The following is a 24,570-nucleotide window of genomic DNA, read 5'->3' as shown; positions in this document are numbered from 1 at the left end:
TCCCCCCAAAGGCCCAAATGTCTCTTGTCTCTCCCTGATCTCTTTTCTTGATTAACTCCTGCTCTCCCATTCAGATATCAATTCAAACGTCACTCCCCACTTCCCAAACCAGACTGCATCCCCCTGGCATAGAGTCTCACAGGTCCATTCCTTTACTTCATATCTTGTACCCAATGATTTATTTATTGTCTGCCTCCCCTACTAGGCTGTGGGCTCTATGAAGGCAACAGAAAGCAGAATTGATTGGCCAAACCGCACAGGCTTCCATATGGTTTCGGTGTGGTTGGCCACCCACCCTACTATTTAGTTCAGGAATGAGAACCTGACTAGGACAACCCCAGCAGAGCGAGCCTGGACCCTCTCACTGGGGAGGCAGAAACACAGGTCTGTTGTCATCCCCTGGTCAACCTAAGTACTAAGAGCCGAGATCTGGAACTGACATTGCCACAATATTATCATGAAGCAAAGCAGGAAGGTCTAAAGGTCCTAGAAAGGTGAACCCAAAGGCTACACATCATGGGCCTCTGGAGCAAACCAGACCTGGTGGGCCTTGCCCTTGAATGTTTCAGTTATGTTAACCAATGGATTCCTTCCCTGCCTTTTTTTTTTTTTTTTTTTTTGCCAGTTTAGATCAAGTTTTCTATCTATTGTGACCAACAAAATCCTAAATGGTACAATACCTTGATTATTTGGCTTGCCCCTGTCTTCCCAGGAATGCTCATGGAAGACACTGAATTACATATCCACTGACCAATGTGCTACCAGGAGATGGGAAATGTCTTAAGGGGAAAATACCTGGGTGATAGTCAGCTGGAGCCTTCATTTGAGCAGATTTCTTTAGAAAGTGTGTAAGATTATCCTAGATTTATTATTTTTTTAAATGTATTTATTTTAAGAGAGAGAGAGAGCACAAGCAGTGGAGGGGCGGAGAAGGGGAGAGAGAGAAGTGCAAACAGATTCCAAGCTATCAGCGTAGAGCCCGATGGAGGGCTCAAACTCACGAACCATGAGATCATGACCTGAGCTGAAACCAAGAGTTGGATGCTCAACCAACTGAGCCACCCAGGTGCCCCATCCTAGATTTAAATGCATCAAAAAGTCAGAAATATTTCCCCCAGTGTATTTTATAGAATGGTTGCTACCTGAGGTTATTAACTTGCTTACCTGTCATTTCCTAAGAACTCCTAAGGATTTCTGCTTCAACCCCTGGACTTTCACCCTAAAGAAAGTGTATTTTTCAAGCGGGGGAAGGGAACAGGAAAAAATATTTAGCCGGCAGCAGCCTTCTACTCTGCTGGATAAGATCATTATTTTTCCTCCCAGAATGACCTATAACCTCTTATGTTTCTTACATTTCAGCTTCAAGTTTTATTTCTCAGTCATTTAAGATGCTTCCGGCTTTTTACCTGCCTAGATGGAAGCCGAGATTTTATTTTTCTCTTGGGGGCTCTTCTGCTAGGCCAGAATCTTCAGAAGCAACCTTAACTTTAGGTTGTTATATGGTATCTTTCAAAGTATAATGAGGCTGTGTGGTTCATGATCCGGCTATTAGATTAAAGGTCTGTGTTGCCAAAGCCCTGTACTTCTAAAAATATTGAGATATAAACAAACTTGACTGGACAGAGAAGAAAATTTCCACAAGTTGGCCCCTATATCCTGATAAGATTTTTTCCCCTTCTTTCCTGGTTCCCCAAAAAGCACACTTTACCCATACTATTCACATTTCCAAAATACATTTGTTACTCTTCAGGGGTCCTGGGATATATATCCCCAGCTGTTGGCTTCTGACTTCCCAATGTACTTTTTTTTGCACACCTTTGCTTATATTTTAGTGTTTTGTTTTGTTTTTCCCTTTGCGAGAGAGAGGAGTAGGTTGTAGAAATACTGGTGGAACATCAGCAATAAATCACTTTACCTTTTCCATCATGAAGAGCAGAATAGTCGAAATATCTCTCCATAAACTACTTACTAACCACAAAGGGACAAATGATAACTTGGCAGTGGAGAAACCTCATGGCACCACCTTAAGCAAGACACCGGTGAGGCAGATAGACAGCAGGTGCCTCTGGCGAGGACGCACGGAGGACATTGTATCACTTCTGCGGAAACAATCACGAGGAAACAGGACAAACTCAAACCGACACTATCATTTCACACTACACGCAGCTTACACTCTTCACACTCAATAGCATGAAGAACAAAGAGGCCAGACCAAAGAACTGTTCCATATTTAACTGAAACAGACATGACAACTAAGTACAGTGCATGATTGTGGACTGTTTCTCGGGCTAAAAGAAATAGCTATGAAGAATGTGACTAGAATAACTGGCGAAATTTGAAATATGGACCATGGATGAGTCAACGGTCTCAATGTTTCATTTCTGATTCAGATCATTGCGCTGTGGGGATAGAGAATGTTCCTGTTCTTAAGAAATCATCACCAGTTGGAGGTAAAGGGGCACAATGTCTCCAATTTATCTTTAAATGGTTTGGGGGAGGGGGAATGTATCTATGGAGAGAGGGGGAATGACAAAGCAAATGAAGCTAAATGTTAATAATTGGTGAATCTAAGTAACACAAGAGTTCTTTGTACTAATCTGTCAACTTGACTGTTTGAAATTATATCTATCTACATCTATACCTCTACAACTATATAGATATATAAAACAAACCACAAAATTCAAAATAAACTCATCACCCAGTGCGGCAACCTAAACTCCAGTCTATTTCTCAGGCACCATTAGGCAATCTGTATAGAAACAAGGACAGGATACCAACAGCGACCGGGTCAGCAGTTTCATTAATTATGGCCCTGTCTACATTTCTAGTACCACAAAGTATGTTTCATTTGAATAAAATGCATAGGACTTCCTTAAACTTAGTGCTAATTGCTAATATGCTTAAACACTTCAAGTACAAATTCCATACTTTCCCCCAGTGGGGCCCAAGGTTGTCAATATTCTCATGCACTAAATACTATAGCCTAATTACAGAACTTCTGTGCACGCAGAGTTTTTCTAATATGCCCAGGTCCCTATTCTCCTAGAAAATCCAATTTACATCTCTGAGATGTCAAATACCACAAATACCATGCTGTTGTTTTTATCACATCAAATAAACTATGTTATCCTTTACCTTCTTAAGAAGAAATTCAATAAACCTTTGCTCACTGCTGGCTTTTCTACCTCTTCCCCAATATCTCTTTCTTTTATCAAGCTTTTCCATCCACTCTGGAATAATCCAGAGGTAATTAGAACTTCTTACCTTCTTTAGGCCCAAAAGGAGCCAATTTATCACAAACTGTCATGGATTCCAATTCTAAATTACCAGGAGTCCAATTACCGACAGAGGCAAGGAATCTTCTTTCCAATTAAAGTGATTGATTTCTTCCCAAACCCAGTAGCATTTCACTTTTTAATTATGTTCATTCTGATCAAATGTGAGAAAATTCTTCCTCATTTTATTTTCCTTCCAAAGAACACATTACAACAAACATTAATCATGAAGTGATACGAGGCCAGACCAGCTAATGCCTTCGGCAGAAATGAACATCTCATCTATCAGTGGGTCTTGTCCATTTCATGGGTCTTAGTGGCGCTTTCACCTCCAAAGGAGGTGGGGGCGAGAGAATTATTATTTGTTACATCGCATAGTTCACCAAAGGGCTTGTCAAACCTTCCAGGATCAGCTACATTGTGATGAAACGGCATTGAACATTCAGATAAACATACAGTAGCGGGGGAATGAAGACCGGGACAGAACACGAATTTTGTTTCTCGTGCGAAGAACAGAACCACAGTATTGGAGACCAACTAGTGTGCGGAGATAAACACGAAGAACATGGGAACGATTTTTTTTTTTCTCATTCAAGTGGCATTAGAATGATTTATGTATGGGCAAGAATTTTGAAGGAGAAAAGTAAAACTCCAAGGTCAGTGTGGAGTGAGTAGAATTTGGAGCATCCGGAGGAATGTGAGGCCACTATGCCTTACAGATTGACCAAGGCCTGAAAGACACTTGTTTTATCTGCTTTGCTTTTAATCTTAGAGGGAAGACCAGCCGGTTCTGGCTCCTGCAGCCTGCTGACCCGGGAGGCTGCATCCTCAGATCCCCTTCCACCGCTCTCCACGTGCTAAGCAGGTTGGCATCAGTTCATTCACTTGAGATAATACAAAGGGCAAGGTTTTCACTGGACACACACCTCCCAGCAATCTGAGTCCCAACAAGTCGCTACCCTTGGCACTCACACAATGCTGTTGTGACCATTTCCCAAAAGCGTTCGCAGATTTAGAAGAATGGGTCTGGGAGCCCTTCAAGATTTTAAATCTCCCCATTCAACCACACACCTACTGGATCAGTTTAGCGGAAAATGGAAGTATGTTGTACCCTAAGCTTTAAAAATAATCCATGTATGTAAGATTGTACCTTTGCCTTTACTCCAGGTTCAGTTTGTGAAACTCGGGAAGACCGATATGACCTTCATTAAGACTTTTCATTCCTTAAACAGACCGTTGTTGGGTCCCTCCTAAGGGGAAGGATGCCGGTGCTGGAAGTAGAGACAAGGCTCCTTCCACGGTGCTCTACGGGGAAAGGGAGATAAGCAGATGTCTCAGGAGAGAATGCAGGTGTGTGATGGGATAAAGGGTCACCCTGGTGAGAACAAAGGAAAGGAGCATTGTTCCAATGGAGGCACAAATAAGGCAGGAACTCTAGGCCATTGTGTATGTGTCACAGCGTGGGAGAATGAATGCACGGACCATTCCAAGAACCATAACTGTAAGAAAGACGAGGCCAGGCCAGATGCTGCAAAGTTACAATGCCAGACTGAGAACCCTGTTTTTTTTTTACCTAGCACGGAGGAGCATGAGGGGAGGTAATACTCCAGCTGGCTGTGCAGGGGTGGGGGCTGGGAGAGAGGAGGCTGCAGAAGTAATCCTCCAAGGGCAGACAGCAGAGCAGGCCACAGCAACAGGAGTGGATAGAAGTGGCCACGAGGGGCACATGGGTGACTCTGTCAGTTGAGCATCTGACTTTGGCTCAGGTTGTGGTCTCACGGTTCGTGAGTTCAAACCCCACACTGGGCTCTCTGCTGTCAACCTGTTGGTGCAGAACCCACTTCGGATCCTGTGTCGCCCTCTCTCTGCCCCTCCCCCGCTCGCACTCTCTCAAAAAATAAAACATTAAAAAAAGAGAAGGAGTGGCATTTGGGAGACTCGGGATTAGTACAAACCACAGGAACTTACCGTCATGAAAGTATGAAGAAGGTGAGGCAGACGCTGAGCACTATTCCATGTGAATACCTGAGTGGCCTCCATGGGCTGGCTGGCTCTCACTATTTAAACATTTCTTATAGTTATTATTCATATCTTGCATTGAGCTCTCGTTTTAAGCTCTTAAACATCTCTGGGACAAGTGGGGGAATTATTTCAATCCTTCTTTTTACAGCTGAAAGAACTAAGACCAGGGAAGCTTAGCCCTGACCAGGGAACCTCAGTAACCCAACCTATTGGTGCAGAGCTGGGATAAGAGATCAGGAGTCCCTATTACACAAACCAACGAAACACAGATCACTCAGAACTGTCCTGCTGGCATGTTTCCGGCCTCCATGTGACAGAGTTCATAGACCTTTATACCAAGAGCTGTGCTGTAAGGTGGTTTCCTAATAACGTCCATTCCAAAAGCCAATGGAAAGCCACCAGTGCATGGAATCATTAAAAAGAAAAAAAAAAAGAAAGAAAAAAAAAGGGCGCACCCACGTCTCAGGTCTTACACCTACATACCATTGGTGGAACTAAATTACCCTCATCCGATGCTACTTTCACACTCAAGTTTTTCCATCATCAATTTTTTAACAGAACAATGCGCCTAAAAAGCAGGTAAAGTGGGGGCGCCTGGCTGGCTCTCCAGGTTGTAAGTTTGAGCCCCAAGTTGGGGGGCTTGAAAAAAAAATCAATAAATAAAAAGCAGGTAAAGAAATTCACTGACAAAGGTTTAGGTGTTTTAAGACTTTAATGTCCTCCACATAGTCATGAGAAAATACTGACAACGGATAAACAATAGGGGAAAAGACTCTTCAGCAAAGATCTTCCGGAACTCACAGCATCACTGGTCCAACACTCTAAAGAGAACCGTCAAGTGAACAAAGGAGAAGGGAGTTTAACAGAGAATTTTAATTTAACAGCCTCACTGAAAAATGAAGAGCAAAGCCACCAAGCAACCTTCTCTTCTCCCCACTAAAAGGAACGTAAAAGGGAATTTGGGAACTTTGAAATCTTGCAAAGCAGTTTTTTTAAGAGGGAAGAGAGAGGGGAGGGACATACCGTTGCAAGCGTAACGCATACTATGTGAGATCGATGATTCTAAGGTCTCTACATGCATCACTAGGAACCATATTATTAGAAACATGTTGCATAGAATATAAACTATTGGGTATTAAAAAACACACCTTGCTATATAAACATACAGTATATCACTTTTATCTCTTTATGAGAATAACAGTATAAAGAAAGATCCCCAGTTTGCCTTTTAGCCTAGAACCCCTAAACACTCACTACCTGGTCAGTGTGGACTTGGAAGTAACAGGTGCAGAACCCAGGACACCCCTCTGTGTCATTCTGTAAAGGATCAAGATTCAGCACCTAGAGGTCCCCACCCAGCCTCCATGCCTTGTTTTTGTGTTTCCAGAAAAAGTAACTTCAATTTGCATAACTGAGTCCACAGGCGAGTTTGAATACTGAGATCTAGCCAGGAAAAGTAGCAGCAAGGACAAAATCAGCTGGAACTCTCTAGGAAAGCAAAAGGTTTTTAAAATGCTTCCAGTTCAAGTCAGAATTAAGGTGGTGGCCGTTAAGTCTCCCCAGCTTTGCACAGCTGTGGACATGTTGCTGTTCTTTGAAAAACGAGATCTATGATAAGCATGTTCACCCGAGAAAAATACCGTGTCTGCTAAGTTTCTGTCATCATTGCCGAGTTACTTTCAATTTTGTACACTGTTCAAGGGCAGAGTACACACTGGTTAAGATGTGTTCACAGCTGATGCATCTCCAGAAAGTTCTTCATGAAGGCAGCCAGCTTCTGCACATCCTCAATCGTGACGGCGTTATACAGAGACGCCCGGATGCCTCCCACAGACCTAGAGGGACCAAAGATGCCACCATGAAGAACAAAAGCATCCAATTTAGCATCAAGACAACCGTCTTTCCAGTGCCCAGTCACCGGCTCCTGAGACCGACGCAGCACCTGAGGCCAGCATGCCCAACCTGTCACCTGAAAGCCTCACAGATGGCCAGGAGCATCAAACCTCTCATCATTAGGAAATTCTCCCAAATGCAGTGAAGGACCATCATGCTCACACATGACCTAGATTAACCCAGCTACGCATGTGCCTGCCGGGTAGGGAGGAGGGGGCCAGCAACCACTGCAGGACAGATGTCTCACCTCCCACGTGGCGAGGACACATTTTTTCATAGAGCATGCAGGACTTTCTGATGCCCAGCGGGAGCAAGAGTGATCCTTTCTCACCAGACATGAGACGGCAACCTCTGTGCCGTAAAGGTCATCTAACACATTTTCAAAAGTAATGTTGACAAAAGCCTGTAGACGTGGCTCCACCACTCACCCAGCCAGGGAATCATGCTAAGGGCTCTATAAGCAAGAGGAGAGGGGCGCCTGGCTGGCTCAGCCAGTAGAGCATGCGACTCTTGATCTCAGCCCTGTGTTGGGGGTGGAGATCACTTAAAAATAAAATCTACGGGGTACCTGTGTGGCTCAGTTGGTGAAGCGTCCACCTTCGGCTCAGGTCATGATCATCCCGTTTGTGAGTTTGAGCCCCGCATCCGGCTCTGTGCTGACAGCTCAGAGCCTAGAGCCTAGAGCCTGTTTCCAATTCTGTGTGTGTGTCTCTCTCTGCCCCTCCCCCGTGCATGCTCACTCTCTCTCTCTCTCTCTCTCTCAGAAATAATAAATGAATAAACTTAAAAAAATAAATAAATAAAAATTAAAAAAAAAAACAAAACAGAACATTACGCCAGTGACCTGAGCTTCTGATCTGGAAGCATACTCACCTATGCCCTTTCAAGGAGATCATATTGAGTTCGAGAGCTTTATCGAGAAATCTTTTTTCTAAAGCATCATCTCCTTTGGCATTGCCAATGCGGAATGGAATATTCATCTTGCTTCTATTCTGGGGCTCCACCGGACATCTGAAAAGCATGTTTATTATTCGCTACTTTTCCAAAATGTGCGACAGCCATTAACAATCAACAGAACAATTGTTTTAAACATTTTGTCTTTACAATAGAAGATTTAAAAAGTCTGCCCCAGGACATTTATAACTTTTACTTAAGGAGATCATTCTTGCATATGGAACAGTGAGTTAGCACTGCCTTGTATGACTTGTACTTACTTTCCATGAGCCTCAGTTTTCTCACCTAAATAATGGAAATAACACCTCCATTTCAGATTAGTTGTGATAGTTCAGTGGCACAACATACATGGAGCTTCTAACATATGGCAGCCACATGACAATGTGACATTGTTTCTCTACAAGGCTAGAGAGAAAAAATATGTCAGTCCTAAGAGTGGCTGAAAAACTTAATAATGAACAGCTTTCAAATCACTTGTCAACACTGATTGTCCCAAGCCGTGTGACCTTGAGTAAGTTACTAAACCTCTCTGTTGTGCCTCACTTTCCTCATTTACTGAATAGTGGGAAGAGTAATGGAACATACCTTCTAAGGTTGATGTGAGGATTAAGTGAGCCACGACTTATAGGGAGTTTTTGAGGTATATTGAGGTATATTTTTAAATGGCCACAAATTCTCTAGAGCTCTCCCAGCAAGAACGGGGTCTAGCTCTCCACAGCTTTTGAATCTGGGCTGGCCTTGTGACTTGCTTTGACCAAGAGACTGCAACGTAAGTGTTGCTGTGCAACTTGCAAGGGGAATGCGGCCTCCATAGCTGTCCTCTTAAAACATGGCCACCATATTAGCAAGCCTGAGCTAGCCTGCTGGAAAGAGGCCCAGGTAACAGCCAGCACCAACTCCTACACATGTGAGTGAGGTCACTGTAGACCACTGGCTCCAGGTGAATGATCAGATGACCTTGAACGAATAAACGTCTCAAGTGAGAGTGGCCGAAGAACCACCCAGCTAAGCCCAGCCCAACCTACTGACCCAAAGTCATGAGCAAAGAAAATGGCCGTTGCTTTGACAACTGTCTTGCCTGATCTGGGATGCCAAAACAGGTAACTGATACAATCCGAAATAGTGCCTGGAACATATTAAACTATACAAGTATCAGTTAAATTCAACAAATTCATCTTTTTATTCCCAGCACCTTGCTCAAGACTTATACAAACTCTCAAAAATGAAATGATGTGTGAATTTTTATCTAGGAAAGTTTAGAAATTTGACTTCGGTTTCAGATTTGAAAAATAAGCAGCCAAGATTAAGTCCCATTGACAATCAAAGGAGACAAATGGAAGAGCTGACATCTAGACCCAGAATAAAGAAGAGTCAAATATGTAATAACCCCTTCTCTATTTTCAAGCTCATCCTGTTTTGTTCTTACACTTCCACAGGGTGTGATTCATTAAAATTAAACAGCAAATAAAAGCAGTGTGAGGAGGCCCCTGTTAAAAGTTATGCTCTCCCCTAAGGGCACATACATAATTCCTGTTAAAGTTAATAAGAGTCAAGTGCACACCCACAGGCAGAAGAGACGCCAAGGAGGGAAACCAAATATCCGGTAATAGGCTTTGAGCCCGAATTCCACGCACCCCCCTTTCACGAGGTGGTAGGTTTCATGGCTGACATTTAAATTAAAAATTCATTGGCTACCCTCTTGATATTCTGCTGCCTCAGGCTCCCAACAGGAGGGTCCAATTATAGCACAAAGCACGTCTAATTTAAGAAGAGAAAAAAAATTAAAAGGAGGAAGAATGAAATATCTTATTTACAGTTCACCCCCACCCCAAATCTACCCCATTCTATCGTGAAAGCAGACGGCAGCAGGAGAGCCATGCGTTGGCACACAAGTCGTTCCCTCGAGCCCAAGAGGGTCTGTGGCGTAAGGCTCAAGGGAAGCAAAGATTAAAGGGGATTCACTGCCCCCATCTGGTGTGATGGCCGTATAGGGAATTAAAAAGAACAATGGCTCGCAGAGGAGAACAGAGTGGGAACACCAGAAGGTGGAGAGACCTGTTAGAAAGCTCTTACAAAGAGGTTTCCTGCTTGGAAGAATGAGGGCCTGTGACTAAGGCAGGGGCACTGGGGAGCCTCAAGCATGGGGGGTAAACTCAAATGCCAACAGGGGCCCCGCTGTCATATAAATGAGAACAGGTCCGTAGGCCACACCAGCACAAACTCCTTTTGTTACCTAACAAATGTGACTGCCCCGTTCTTTACCTCCCCAGGGAAATATGCTCCTTCTTCTTGAAACACATGGTCCTCCTGACCAAAGTCCCCCCCACCAGCCCCACTCCACTGTCAGGGACACATGGGTTATGAAGTAAGAAATCTGGAGTCAGTTGAGCGTCCAGCTTTGGCTCAGGTCATGATCTCACGGTTCACGGGTTCAAGCCCTGGTCAGGTTCTGTGCTGACAGCTCAGAGCCTGGAGCTTGCTTCGGATTCTGTGTCTCTCTCTCTCCTGCCTCTCCCCCAATCATGCTCTGTCTGTCTCTCTCAAAAATAAATAAACACAAAAAAATTAAAAAATGAAGAAATCTGGATTTTTAAAGATCTTCCCATATTCCGATATCGGCTTAAGTTGTGTTTTAAACACTCTGCGAGGTGCGCCTGGGTGGCTCAGTTGGTTGGGCCTCCGAATCTTAATTTCGGCTCAGGTCATGATCTCGCAGTTTTAGGAGTTGGAGCCCCGCGTGGGCTCTGCGCTGGCGACACAGAGCCTGCCTGAGATTCTCCTTCTTTCCCTGTCCCTCCCCTGCTCACGCTCTCTCCTTCTGTCAAAAATGGTAAAATTAAAATTAAAAATAAAATAAAATGAAATAAAATAAAATAAAATAAAATAAAATAAAATAAAATAAACGCTCTGTGAGCTTTACAAAGCACTGTCGTGGGCTGCACTTGGCCACTGCTCCCCAGTGTGCAATCTGGGGAGTTACTACTGAATTTCGGAAGCTAGCAGAAGGTGCCAAGGCTGAGAGAGCTAGGGTGGGTCCTGGTAGGCAGGGTGTAATCAGCCGGGTAATCCCAGGACTACAAAGATTTAAGGAGAAACTCTAAGCAGTGCTTCCCACTATGTCTATGGTAAAAGTGGATGTGGGAGGGATTACTGAAAAAGCAGTTCCATGGCCTGATAAATTTAGCAAATCCTGCAGTCACAGGGTTAAACCAGTTTCTTGACTCCTACTAAACTTCCCGGAGCCTGTCATGAATTTCATATGAATTTTAAGCTCCCCACGTGATCAATTCCTATAGGGATACAGTTTTCCTCAAATGCATGCGGCTGAGAAACCCTTTGGGTCTCTGGGATTAGAGCTCCAGAATGACCCTTGAGGAACACAAGGACTTCTCAAGGTTCCGGAGCGGACCGGGTGGGGCAAAGGCACTGCTTCAGCAATCACCCACCTCACAGAGGGGGTGAGGGTTGGCAGGGCACAGGACGTGAGCTTCAGCGATGTCCTTCTATGAGGAAGCTGAGAAGCACAGGGAGCAAGGAAAAGAATGCACCCGGTGGGACAGAAGCATGCAAAACACCATCACGAGGCCTCTCTTTACTGCCAGATTTTTTAAATGAAGCTAACTTTAGGGGCGCCTGGGTAGCTCAATCAGTTAAGCTTCCCGACTCTTGATTTTGGCTCAGGTTGTGATCTCATGGTTAGTGGGATCGAGACCCAAGCTGGGCTCTGCACTGGAGCCTGTTTAGGATTCTCTCTCCCTTTCTCTCTGCACCTCCCCCACTCAGCCTCGCTCTCTCTCTCCCTCCCTGTCTCTCAAAATAAACATTATTTTAAAGTTAATTTTAAATTTCTATACAACTTATGAAAATCTAGAGTCAAAATGCAGACAGCTACCATCCCCTTCCCCGAGACGGCTACCATCAGTAACCTGGTGTGCATTCCTCAGCATCTTTTTAAACATACAAATGTGTGTGCAGACATGTATATGTATGTTCATGTGTGTATATACACACCTATGCAGGGCTTACAAATATACATGTTGTGGTTTTCTAAGTGAAATAATACATGCATCATCCTTTCCTACACTTACTTTTCTCTTCTATCCCAATGACAGAACGTGGCCAGCCTCCCACGTCTGTTCACACAGACCTCCCTCACCCTTCTCACCGCACGCGTTACCCGATTAGGATGGACCCTAACTTCTTTCGTCACACCCCTCCTGATGGGCATGCTGGTTGTCTACAGATCTTCACCTAACAGCACTGGACTTGCAGGGACCAAATTAGGCATGTATCTGTATCCACAATTAGGCACACCTCTGTATCCACAAAGAGAAAGGACACAGGCATCTACTTAGACGTCAAACTCCTTGGGCAGAGAGCGAGAGTTTTGAATTCTGATGGGTGATGCAAACGTCACTCCAGAAATATCCAAATTTATACTTGACACACCAAGTGCGTTCCCTTGCCTGACGTTATCCATCTTTTTAATTTCTGCTGATCAGAGGGGAAAAACAAAATCTCCTGATTATAATCTGCATCTCTTAAGGAGGTTGGCATTCATTGCCTATTAGCCAGCTGGGTTTCTTCTGGGTCACTGGCTCAAACCATTAGCAACCACCCCATTTGTATTTGGTTATCGTTTTCCACTTGTGGGCTCTTGCCGAGGATAGTCATTTATATATTTTGCTACTACACATCTTTTCTCACGTCTGTCGTTTGTTTTTGTTTTCACTCTATTTGTGATGTCATGAGCTGTGTAAATTTTAAAGATTTTCACGTAATTAAGTGTCTTTTACTTCATGGCTTCTGAGTTTTATGGCTTGTTTAGAAAGACCTTCTATACTCCCTATACTTAAACTCTCTCCTATATTTTCTTCTGGTATTTTTATTTCAGTTTCTTGCATTTAGATCTTTTGACTAATTACAACTTGTTTTTTGAGCATGGCATGATGCAAATATCTAACTCTACAATTGGTCTCAATGGATTACAATGCTTCAAATATCAAAACTTTAGAAAGTTTCGAACATTCTTCTCTAATTTAAAATGCAATTCTCAAGTAGGAGCACCTGGGTGGCTCAGTTGGTTAAGCTTCCGACTTTGGCTCAGGTCATGATCTCACGGTTCTTGAGTTGAAGCCCTACATCTGGCTCTGTGCTAACAGCGTGGAGCCTACTTAGGATTCTCTCTCTCTCTCTCTCTCTCTCTCTCTCTCTCTCTCTGTCTGCCATTCCCCTGCCCAAGCTCTCTCTCTCTCTCAAAATTCATGAATTAATTAATTTTAAAAAATAAAATGCAATTCTCAAGCAAACATGGACAGCTTCTGGCCTTGACTCTTCCACGGACAGTAATACTGTCTGTCCCTATCACTGCCCCACTACATTCACATGGATGAGTTTTAGGAGACTGTACATTAACATTACATTTGATTGATGTAAATATGTTATTTTTTAAAATTTGCAGCGATCCTTTTGCATTAACTTGCCCAGATGAGCATCTGCATTTACTTGTAGATATTTTATCATTTTTGTGGCTACTACAAATGGGATCTTTTTACTTCATCACGCTTTTCATTGTTATTTCTGGAGTACAGCAAAGTAATCGACATTTACATATTTAGCTGTAACTAGTCACAATTCTGACCTTGATCATTTCTAAGGTTTTCCACTGATCCCTGCATTACGAATAGACAGTCACAGTCTATGAGTTTTGTAGTTTGCCTAGTGTAGTAGTTAAGGACCCAGGCCCCAGCGCCCCTGGGGTCCTTAATGTGCATATCCTCAAGTGCATATCCTGGCTTGCTCCCGCCTCCCAGCCGCCACCTTCACCTTCACCTGTCTGTGCCTCTGGAAAACAGGCTTACTGTCTGCTTCACGGGGCTGTGCTGTCATAAAATGTGTACCTTAAAGCACCAGGGCTTTGCCTGCTTTGTTTTATGCTAGTGTTATCACTAGACCCATCCATGCTCCCCTCTTTCCTAAGGTCTGATCCCCAAAAGAAGGTAACAAGAAAGGGGACCTCAGGTCTGGATACGGATGCCTTCACTTGGACATCTTTATAATATCAAAATTAGTATCTAATATATAGTGAGCACTGTGTGTCAGGACCATTCTAAGGGCTTCCCATAGTAACACAAAATAATAATATTAGGAACTAACATTTTTTAATTTATTTTTTATTTTTTTAATGTTTACTTATTTACTTTTGAGAGAGAGAGAAAGAGAGCAGAAGCAGAGGAGGGACAGAGGTAGACAGGGAGACACAGAATCCGAAGCAGGCTCCAGGCTCTGAGCTGTCAGCACAGAGCCCAACACAGGGCTCAAATTCATGAACAGTGAGATCACGACCTGGGCCGAAATAGGACGCTTAACTGACTGAGCCACCCAGGCGCCCCAGGAACTAACTCTTAAGGAATTTTCCCTAGGTGCCAAGTACTTCTTCCAGGGCTTTCTATAAGGTAACCCACGCTAGAACCCTTCTTCTGAACCCTTGTTATATATTCTTTATTCACATGGATTTTCATTTACTTCTCACAACAGTCATAAGAAGTATGTACCATTAGGGCACCTGGGAGACTCAGTTGGTTAAGTGTCCAACTCTTGGTTTGGGCTCAGGTCACGATCTCACGGTTTCAAGAGTTTGAATCCCGTGTCAGGTTCTGCACTGACAGTGTGGAGCCTGCTTGGGATTCTCTCTCTCCCTCTCTCTGCCCCTCCCCCTCTGCACTGTCTCTGTCTCTCTCAAAATAAACAAACTAAAAAAAAAAAGTATACCATCATTACACCCAATGTACAGATAAGGAGACAGAGTCTGGAGCAGTTAGGTCATTTGCTAATAAGTGGCAAAGAGGGGTTCACTGTCCACATGGGCTCAAGTCAGGGTCAACCAGCACCATGTGGATGGTTAGACTATGTAATGAACTCAGGGACTTCGAAGGCTGACTTTTCTAGTGTCGGAGTCCATGCCAGGGTCACTGGCAGAGCTGGTACAACCCCCTAGAAACTGCCCAGAACCATGTTCAGTAATGGGCTGCCTTATGAGTTGGGGGAAGCCAAAGCGGAGGGGGGAACAAAAATAAGGAGCTAGAGGTGGTGGTAAGTGACAAAGTCTAATTCTAGGCTATTTGGTATTCTTTAAAATTGCTCACCTCCCTCGGGGGCCATATGTCTATAGCTGAAAAGACAAGCGAAGAAGTTCCTGAAAATCCAAGTGAATACAGGAAGAGCTAGTAAGCACCCACTGCAAACACTGAGCGGGGAGCAAGCAAAAGGCCGCTTGACTCCAGTAACAGGGTCCCACAAGAACATCAGGCGCCAGGATGACATTTTCTGGGCAGGCAGCCCAGGGCGGATGGAAGTTCCCAGAAAGAGGTTTACTCTGAAGATGAAAATTCCGGGTCAAGGTTGTGCATAAGTAAATGAAAAGTGTTAGGTGGGAAAGTGACCTGATTCCTCAGGAGACAACCCGCCTGCCATGTTGGCTTCAGCAGGCTGTTTTCTGGGAAATGCCAGGCTGCGTGCTTGGAGTATAAGAACCTTGGGGGAAAAAGGAATTCTGGGGTTTCTCAGTGTTTCTCTCCTATGCCTTGTTTTGCTTCTAATTCTCTGGATTCTTCCAGAGGCATTATCATTCTTTCTGTCTTCTCATTTCATGCCTACACATCTCCTTAGAAATAAATGGAGCCAAAAGCTAATAGAAAATTTGGTCTCCCCTCCACAACAGCCAACTGCTTTCACTCACATTCAGGTTCTGAGTACTGTGGGGGTCAGGAAAGATACCTTATTCTTCTGTGTATCCCAGGGCCTAGAACAACGTTAGCCCAGAGAAGTGCTCAGGAAAATTTACTGGATGGATGGATGGATGGATGGATGGATGAGCGGGCATGTGGGTCATGATGGGATGGATGGATGGATGGACAGATGTGTGTGGATGGATGATGGATAGATGGAAAGATGGATGGATGGATGGATGGATGGATGGATGGACAGGTGTGTGGATGGATGATGGATGGATGGACGGATGGGCATGTGGGTCATGATGGGATGGATGAATGGATGGATGGGTTGGTGGGTGGACAGATGGGTGGATAGAAGGGTAGGTCGGGGGGTAGATGTGTGGATAGGTGGATAGGTGGATGTGTGGAAGACGAAACAGGCAGACTAAGTGTGTCTTCAGACCTTTCCAGACCTTCCTTCTCATTCCAGCACAACCATCCCCTCTAGGCAACCCACTTTTAGCTCCCCAAACACAATGTACTTTCTCCCCTCAGTACCTTTGCGGGGCTGGGCCCTGCCTTCCTAAAAATTCCTAAAAGTACTTTTGCCCTCCTCTGACTAACTCTACTCATGCCCAAGGTGCAATCAAGCTCATTCAAAACCCCCCCTACACCTGCAGGCAAAGCATTATCATCTTACTGCTCCAAGCTTATAGTAACTATCACTGAGCCCTTGGCTGTGAACTCCTCGGATCATCTACCAAGCCCCCAGTCTGTACTTCGCTGTTGTGCAGAACCAGAGTAGACAGAAAGCACAACGTGCACACCTCTCCCCAGACCACATGTGGGGGAGAAGCCTAAAGGCTAAGGCATCCATCCAAACCCAACTCCCCCAGGGCCTGTGGCTAGAGGGTCACTGCATGCCAAGAACTCACAGGAACAAGCCAAAAGCATTTTAAGGACAGAGAGGGAGCAGTAGCAGGCTGCTTTATCCTACCTACTCCACAAGTACACCCCCACCCACCACCCATGGGTGGTCAGGGAGAAGTATTAAAGTTAGGCCTAAAGCATCGTCTTGTCCATCTGTCGTGGCACACTGAATTCTCAAAGAAGAGTATACATTCTCTAGTTCCTATCAGTCAGTTACTATCATGGAACCCAAAGAGTAACAGTCACTGAGGAGGTCTCAGGCTTGGTAAATGAGTATGTGTTTATGTACATGCATACAAATGTGTACACACAAACATACGTGTATGTGTGTACATGTACATACATGCAGCAGAAAGTCTCCTACACCTGTATGCCACCTGGAAGGGGGGGGGTGGACGCAAACAAAAACACCATCTATTAAGCTCCCTGTGTGCCAGGCACTGTGCTAGGTGCTTCACATTCAGCATTCTGGTGAGAGGTCTATGGTAGGGGACTGGATAGTGGCCCCCCAAAAGGCAGATCCATGTCCTAACCCCTGGAAAAAGGGTCTTTGAGGATGTAATTAAGTTAACGGTCTCTAGTTGACAGAAACCATCTGGGATTATCTGGGTAGGCCCCAAATCCAGCAACCAGAAGCGAGGACACACAGCAAAGGTGAGGTCAGAGACTGGGGTGATGCACCATAGGCCACGGAATGCCTGGAGCCACAAAGAATGGTTCTTCCCTGGAGTCTCTGGGGGGAGCAAAGCCTTCCTGACACCTTGCACCTCAGGCCTCCAGAACGTGGAGAATGGATTTCTGTTGCATGAAGCCATCGAGTTAGTGAATCTTTGTTCCAGCACTTCTAGGAGACGAATACAAGGCCCATACGTTTTCTCTGTCCCTCACAGGAGCGGGTCCAGTAGTCAACACACATTCATGAATCTTCTGGTCACCAAAATGTTTTTTTGGTTTTTTAAATTTGTTGTTTGTTTTGTTTTTTTTTTTGAGAGAGAGAGAGAGACAGAGTGCAAGTGAGGGAGGGGCAGAGAAAGAGGGAGACAGAATCTGAAGCAGGCTCCAGGCTCTGAGCTGTCAGCACAGAGCCCGATGCAGGGCTCAAACCCACAAACCGTGAGATCATGACCTGAGCTGAAGTCGGTGCTCAACCGACTAAGCCACCCAGGCTCCCCAGTCACAAAAATGTTTAACTAGAAGTCTCCTCATTCACAGACTGCAGGCCCGGGATGGGAATATTTGTCCTGTAATAACGGAAGCAGCGAACTTCTAAAAAGGTAGGCGACCCGGCTGAGGGGATCAGGACTAGGTGTTTATACCAAGGGCCTCCAGTGGAATCCCTACATAAAGGGGAGCGCTTCCAGCAAATCTGCGTGATTTTTCCCGAGGGATGTACCAAGGATGCAGACAGAGGGAGAAGGGGTCTGCCCCAGGAAGAACTGAGACTCTTCCCCAGGAGAGATCTTTGGTGTGAGAAACATCACCACCCCCCGGGAAACAGGTCCCTAGGCCGGCGATTCCGCAGGTGGGGCCGTACAAGGGGAGAACCCACCTGCCTCCAACTGCTGGGGCCCATGACCACCCAGCTCACTGGCACTTCAACATCAAGAAAGGGAAACGTGTCCATTTCTCAAAGGCACACGTCATATACACGCGTGAAAATTCACAAGAGGCAAGGAGCACCCGGGTGGCTCAGTCGGTTTGGCGTCCGACTCCAGCTCAGGTCACAGTCTCACGACTCCATGAGTTTGAGCCCCACATCGGGCTCGCTGCCATCAGCACAGAGCCCACTCTGGATCCTCTGTTCCCCTCTCTCTCTGCCCCTCCCCCGCTTGCGTGCTCTCAAAAATAAATGAAACCTTTTAATTAATTAATTAAAGAAAATAAATTCACAAGAGGCAAGATGTGAGAGAAAGTCCATCAACTTACAGGTAGAATCCTTGCGAATTATCAATGATGTCATAAATCATCTGCGATTTGACGGAGCTGAGGTTCTCCATGGCTGCTGCACCGCCGTTGTTCTTGATCCACTCCAGGACCAAGCCCATGACATAGATGCTGAAGTAAAGATTCAAAAAAAAAAGAAAATCCATCTAGTTCAGCTTGGCAAAGGTGGAAAGACATTCAAGCCGACTGTTGTTTTGCAGCAAGCATCCTCCCCACCCCCACCCAGTTAACCCTTCACTTCCTACACTCACAGAGCCCATACGTCCCATAGTTTGTACCATTCACTCCTTTATTTTGTATTTCTCTGGGCCCACGATCTGGACTCTATGGTTGTGGAAGACCTGAAGCACAGTGTTCACCTTCTCTACAGCAGAGCCCTCACAGGGGGCCGGGGGCCCCCACCTGGAGGGAGAGGTGTGGTATGGCACTAGAAGCAGAGGCTGAGTCAGTCTTGACTCTGGTCCCACTGCCGCCACTAAGACTACCCAGGATTAGTCACCTTGGAAATCCAAACCCCGGCTTTCCCATCTGGAAAGACGGACACCTACCACCCTATGCTGGACACCTGGCATTTCAGCTGTCCCAATCTTCCTAACCCCACGCCCACCCGACGGGCAGACTCAGCAGGGTCCCTTGTCCTCTGGTCTCAGAGCTGGGCAGGGGACCTAACGGGGCCGATCAGAGCCCTCCCTGGGATTCTCTGACCTGGGAGTGAGGACAAAGAGGCAGACCTAGCGCTGGTCAAAGTGTGAGACTTGAGTAAGAACATGTGACAGAGACTCATCTGCTTTCCAGCAGAAAGAAGCAAGGATCAGAAACGGAGAGCACGTGGGGTGGGATTTGTGTCCCTGGTTCCAGGAGGAGCCACTGCACCCCAGCCCCTCCTGGAGCTTGGCAGTGTTCCTCTCTGAGCCAAAATGTCAGCTCGGCCACCTGTGAGACATCGGGGCTCGAGGGGACCTTAGGAGACAGATCGGGTGAAGTGCTTCGTGCAGGGTCTGGCACGTGGCAGGTAGGTGACACAAGTGTAGTCAACAGCATCTTCATTACGAAGTGCTCATAACTGCACTGAACACACATGTTGAAGAGCAGTGGATGGTTTCCCAGTGGCCTTCTGAAAGCCCATCTCTCTCTTTTTTTTAAGTTTATTTATTTTGAGAGAGAGAGCCTGTGTGTGCACCAGAGGAGGTGCAGAGAGAGAGAGAGAGAGAGAATCTCAAGCAGGCTCTGTGCCTGAGCCACCCAGGCCCTGAAAGCCACCCTGAAAGCCCATCTCTTAAAGGCGCAAACAGCTCCGTGTGTACCTCACTGAAAGTTTGTGGGGGCAGGAGCACAGGTCTCCAAGGGAAGAGATACCATCCACTTGAGCTGGGAATATGCAGATCAGCTCTCGGCTGTGCACTCTCCAGGAGTGGAAAAGAGGTCCCCACCAGGGATCTGTGCAAACCAAGTGGCCAGGAGTCAATGCCCAGCAAAGATCTGGGGTGCTAACCCCTGGACAAGAGCTGCCTCGTTCATTAACACCACGGGTCTGTTACCACCGTGACAGGTTGAAGAGGGAGATCACTGGATCTGGAAAGCACTCTAATGGCCAGAAGCTTGTCCCAGAGGAAGCCCAAGGCACCAAGTGGCTCATTCACTGTGTCAACCTGGTAGGTAGAGGACCCCGGTGTTTCCATCCCCAGAAGTTAGGAGAAGCCAACGCTGGGCTGCTCAGTAGGCAGTGGGCAGACAGCAGCCTGCACCCAAAGACGTGTAATAGCCTCTCCAGAAGCTTCCCCAGCTTGAGGAATGAGAAACAGTAGCTAGTGGCAAAAAGGGAAGAGAGAATAGAGTGGAGAACAGCCCCTGAGTAATTTAGAGCCTCAGCTGCAGCTCTGTGGATAATGACTGAGAAAGCAGAGGGACAAAGTGGAAAGAAGAAAGGCAGAGGAGTGTATTCCAACATCTATTAAGGGGCCAGGCAGGCTGCTAGTTGTTCCTTCTTTTCTTGATCACAATAATCCTGAGGTCGGAGCTACCATCATCCCATTTCACAGATGAGGAAACTGACGTTTGGGGAATTTAATTTGGCTAATGTCACCCATGTAGTGGCTGATAAAGCCAGGATGGCAACCCCGCCTGGTCGGACTCCAAAGCCTGGGCTTTTTTCGCAGTAACCAAGGCATCTGGTTTAGTAGGGGCTCCAGGACCCTCAGCCACTACCTCACTGGCTAGTGGGGCAGCCAGGCTGGCACCAAAGCTCAGACACAGCTGCCCGTGCGGCTGCTAGAGCAGCTTCACAGCACACCTGTGTGGATGTGTGTGTGTTCCAGATAGGATGCTGCCCGCCTCTCTCTCTCTCCGGAAAAAAAAAAGGGGGGGCGCCTGGGTGGCTCAGCCAGTTGAGCGGCCGACTTGGGCTCAGGTCATGGTCTCATGGTTTGTGAGTTCGAGCCCCACATCGGGCTCGCTGCTGACAGCACGAAGCCCACTTCGGATCCTCTGCCCCTTTCTCTCTCTGCCTCCCCCCCCGCCCCGGCTCTCTCCCTCTCAAAAATAATAATATAAACATTAAAAAAAACCACAGATATGACACTGCCCACCCACTCCTCTGTTCGGTGACCCGCTCTAGAACTCCCTTCTAACCCCAAACTCACTCTCCCACGAACCACAGAAGCACACCCCGCCCCATGACCCAGGCAAAGCCACTAGTGCCTATTCACTGACCGTACCCTTCCAAGGCCACATTTCGCTTTCACCTATAGCTTTGTTATCCTAGCGTTCCCTAGCTGCTTTCTCGCTACTCAAATCCAAGGCTGCAGCAAGGTCCACAGTCCCAGCCAGTTCTCCGCACCAACACACTGCCCTCTCCGTAGCTGTCATGCTCAGACTCAGTGCTAATCTTAATGGGATCTGAGCAGGCGCTCGGCAGAAAGCCCTCCCATCTTCCATGCTGTCCCAGAGCCGGCACCTGGAGCCTCGCCTATGAAGCCTCAGCATGAGGCAGACCGCTCGGAAGGAAGCGGGTTCTCCCTGTGGCTTCCGATTCATTATCAACTCAAGCTTCTAGCCTCACACAATCCAAACTCTTCAAACTATAGGGACCCTAAATGTTCGGTCTCAATTCTCCCCATTAACCAATTTAACATGCCTGATTCATGCCTTCACTTCTAAAATGCCACCTGCATCACACAGCATAGGTTTACCATCGAAGCTTGTCTATTAAGTTACTAAATAAATCACAGTAGATCCATTCTGTGGAATACCACTGGAACACCATACAGCAATTCAAAGGGAGGGAAAGGCAGGTATTTGAGCTTATATCACATAGCATAGTGTTCGCGGCAGATTGTGGGGTAGAAAAAAGAAATTCACAGAATAGTCTACAGGGTAAAGTCCCACTCACATAACTAAATACAGCTCTGTATATCTGCATACGCCCAGTTAAGGGTCTGTCGGGACCCACAACGAGCAGTGAATAGTGGTTACCCCGGCCGGTTCTGCTCACTTCAGAAATCTTTGCTAGGAACACATTAGGCGGCTCAGTTGGTCATGTGGCCAACTCTTGATTTCGGCTCAGGTCATGATCTCAGTTTGTGGGTTCAAGCTTCGCACTGGGCTCTGCACTTACAGCGTGGAGCCTGCTTGGGATTCTCTCCGTCTCTCCCTTCCTCTCTCTTTGCCTCCCCCCCCCCCCGACGCCCTTTACCCGATCTGAAAATAAATTAACTTAAAAAAATAAAATTATTTAAAAAAAAGAATACATGTTAACTTTTTAAAGCAATACAAATACTCTCTGTGCACTAAGGCTTAGAAAAGCACACCAGAAATACTCAGAAAAACTCTCCCTGGCTGTTTGTTCTGAAGATTCTAACTGCAGAAACTCATCTGCTTCTGGGGCTCATGAGGAGCAAGGCTAAGGCCCTGGGCAGGCCCTCACTCCTACTCTGATAAGAGAGGCGGCCTTGATTAACGGGGTTATTTTCTTATTAGTTACTTTACCTCGTACTACAGAGAAAAAACAAATATATACTTACAGGGTCAGAGAACTATTTGTGGGTACAGAGGGAAGTGTGTGTACCTTCTTGCCCGTGCATTCATTGGGCTTAGTGTGATGTACTAAAGGGTTAAAACAGAAGGCCCACGCGATCCTTTATTCCACCCTAATTCACAGCTCAGGGCTACAGGCAACTATGTGAAGCCTTACTCAGCCCAGTTCACACAAAATGCCCAGAGCCAATGGTCATTCAGCTCTGATTTTAAAAGGAAAAAAAAAAAAAAAGGCTTCTGTTCAAACAACTTGGGGCCTTTTCAAGGACTTCTGTGTGATTCAAAGCTCAGGAGTCTTCTGCCTGTCTTATTGGCTCACATTCAAGGATCGGGGAGGGCATCTGGCACAAATCTTATCTCTAACTTGGGGTTTGTTCTCACTGCGTGAGCTAAAATTTTCTAACCTTGAAGGTTGTTAAGTACCAACAAATGAACTAAGTTGGTTATCCAAGCCATAGATTTACGGTAATTGGTCAATTGAATGGACTTTTACTTCTCTCCTGTTCTCTTCTTTCTGGGTAAGAGAAAGGACGGCAACTTCCAGGGGGTCTTGGTCAGAACACATTTGAAACCGGTCTTTCTCTGCTACGTTTACACTATTCTAATCGAATATTAATGATTCTGCCCCTCGATGGTCTCAGCACTGTTCTGATCTGCCCGGGGGGGAAAGTTTTGCCCCTTTTCTGCCCTTGTTTCTGGTTCAGCCCCCTCTCCTGAGGCAGGAAAGCTCTGGGGAGGCAGTGACGGCCCTCCTCCACCCAATGTAACCCTCCTCCAGGTGACCAGCTGAGGTGACCAGCTGAGCTGACTGGTCAAGGCCCAGGCTGAGGCCTGCACAGGAGCTGGTAGGGAAGGGACCCTACATGAGAGTCACTGAGGAGTCCCTCTCTGGGTCTGACTCCACACACTGTTGTCTCCTATCATTTTGTCATATTTATTAGACAGACTGACCTGCTTTCTCACTGTTCCCACTGACTTTTCACCCTAATATTAACAAACAAACAGCATTTTAACATATTCATTGTATGTTTTAGAATTTGCTTCCGGTAACTCTTAGCTACCAGAGAAGGTGCCAGAGAGTGTGCCCTCCCCCCCTCTCCCCCCGCCCCTCCGGGCTGTGCTGTGATCTGAACTTGCCAGCTTTCAGACCACATTTCAGGACAGTGTTCCCCCCACCTCCTCCTGGAGCCCACGGTGGTCTCTGTCTCACCCTGAAAGACCCACCTGATGGCGAGCCAGGCCTTGGCCCCACCTTTTGTAACAGGGAGGACAAACACCACCTGTCACTGTGCAGCCTGGCAGCTAAGCCCCTTCCCCAGGCTCCCCTGCACCTGCATCCTCACCACTCGGCACTTCCAACTTGTTTCCAACTTGGCCAGTGATCACTGGCGCCTGGAACTGCCTGGAACCCCAGAAACAGGACCGATGGACAAGAGGTTCAGCCCCACCGTCCCCACCCTTAACAGGCATTTCAGAAACATTCTCAACCAGGGTGAAACAGAGTGGGGTTTAGAAGTGACCAGGACAGTAACCACTAGAACACCCCATTCCCCAAGGAAAACAGGAGACACAAATTAGCTGCTGTGCCCCCGTCAGCGGTGCAGAAATCCAGTGGAAATTTCCATCAGAATTTTAACTTTGAGGGGCACCTGGGTGGCTCAGTCGGTTAAGCGTCTGACTTTGGCTCAGGTCACAATCTCACAGTTCGTGAGTTCCAGCCCCGCACCCGGCTGTTTGCTGTCAACACAGCCTGCTTTGGATCCTCTGCCCCTACCCCCGCTCTCTGCCTCTCCCCTGCTCATTCTCTC

The 24,570-nt window shown here is 46.3% G+C and overlaps 1 protein-coding gene across 1 annotated transcript in view; it reads right to left on the bottom strand.

Moving 5' to 3' along the window:
* Positions 1 to 5,990: 5,990 nt before the first annotated feature.
* The window catches only part of LOC122205170 (phosphoserine aminotransferase), a 32,965-nt gene continuing 14,385 nt past the window's right edge, over positions 5,991 to 24,570 (bottom strand). Inside the window, exons 7-9 of the mRNA XM_042913316.1 lie at positions 18,713 to 18,841; positions 8,064 to 8,201; positions 5,991 to 7,132 (exon numbers count right to left, since the gene is read on the bottom strand). Coding sequence (XP_042769250.1) covers positions 7,027 to 7,132; positions 8,064 to 8,201; positions 18,713 to 18,841 — 373 coding nt within the window. The 3' untranslated portion in view covers positions 5,991 to 7,026. The remainder of the gene's footprint in view (positions 7,133 to 8,063; positions 8,202 to 18,712; positions 18,842 to 24,570) is intronic.

Source organism: Panthera leo, chromosome D4 (genome assembly GCF_018350215.1).
Source record: "Panthera leo isolate Ple1 chromosome D4, P.leo_Ple1_pat1.1, whole genome shotgun sequence".
NCBI lineage: Eukaryota > Metazoa > Chordata > Mammalia > Carnivora > Felidae > Panthera > Panthera leo.
The sequence above is the reverse complement of the archived record's forward strand: the minus strand, read 5'-3'. Positions and strand labels throughout refer to the sequence as shown.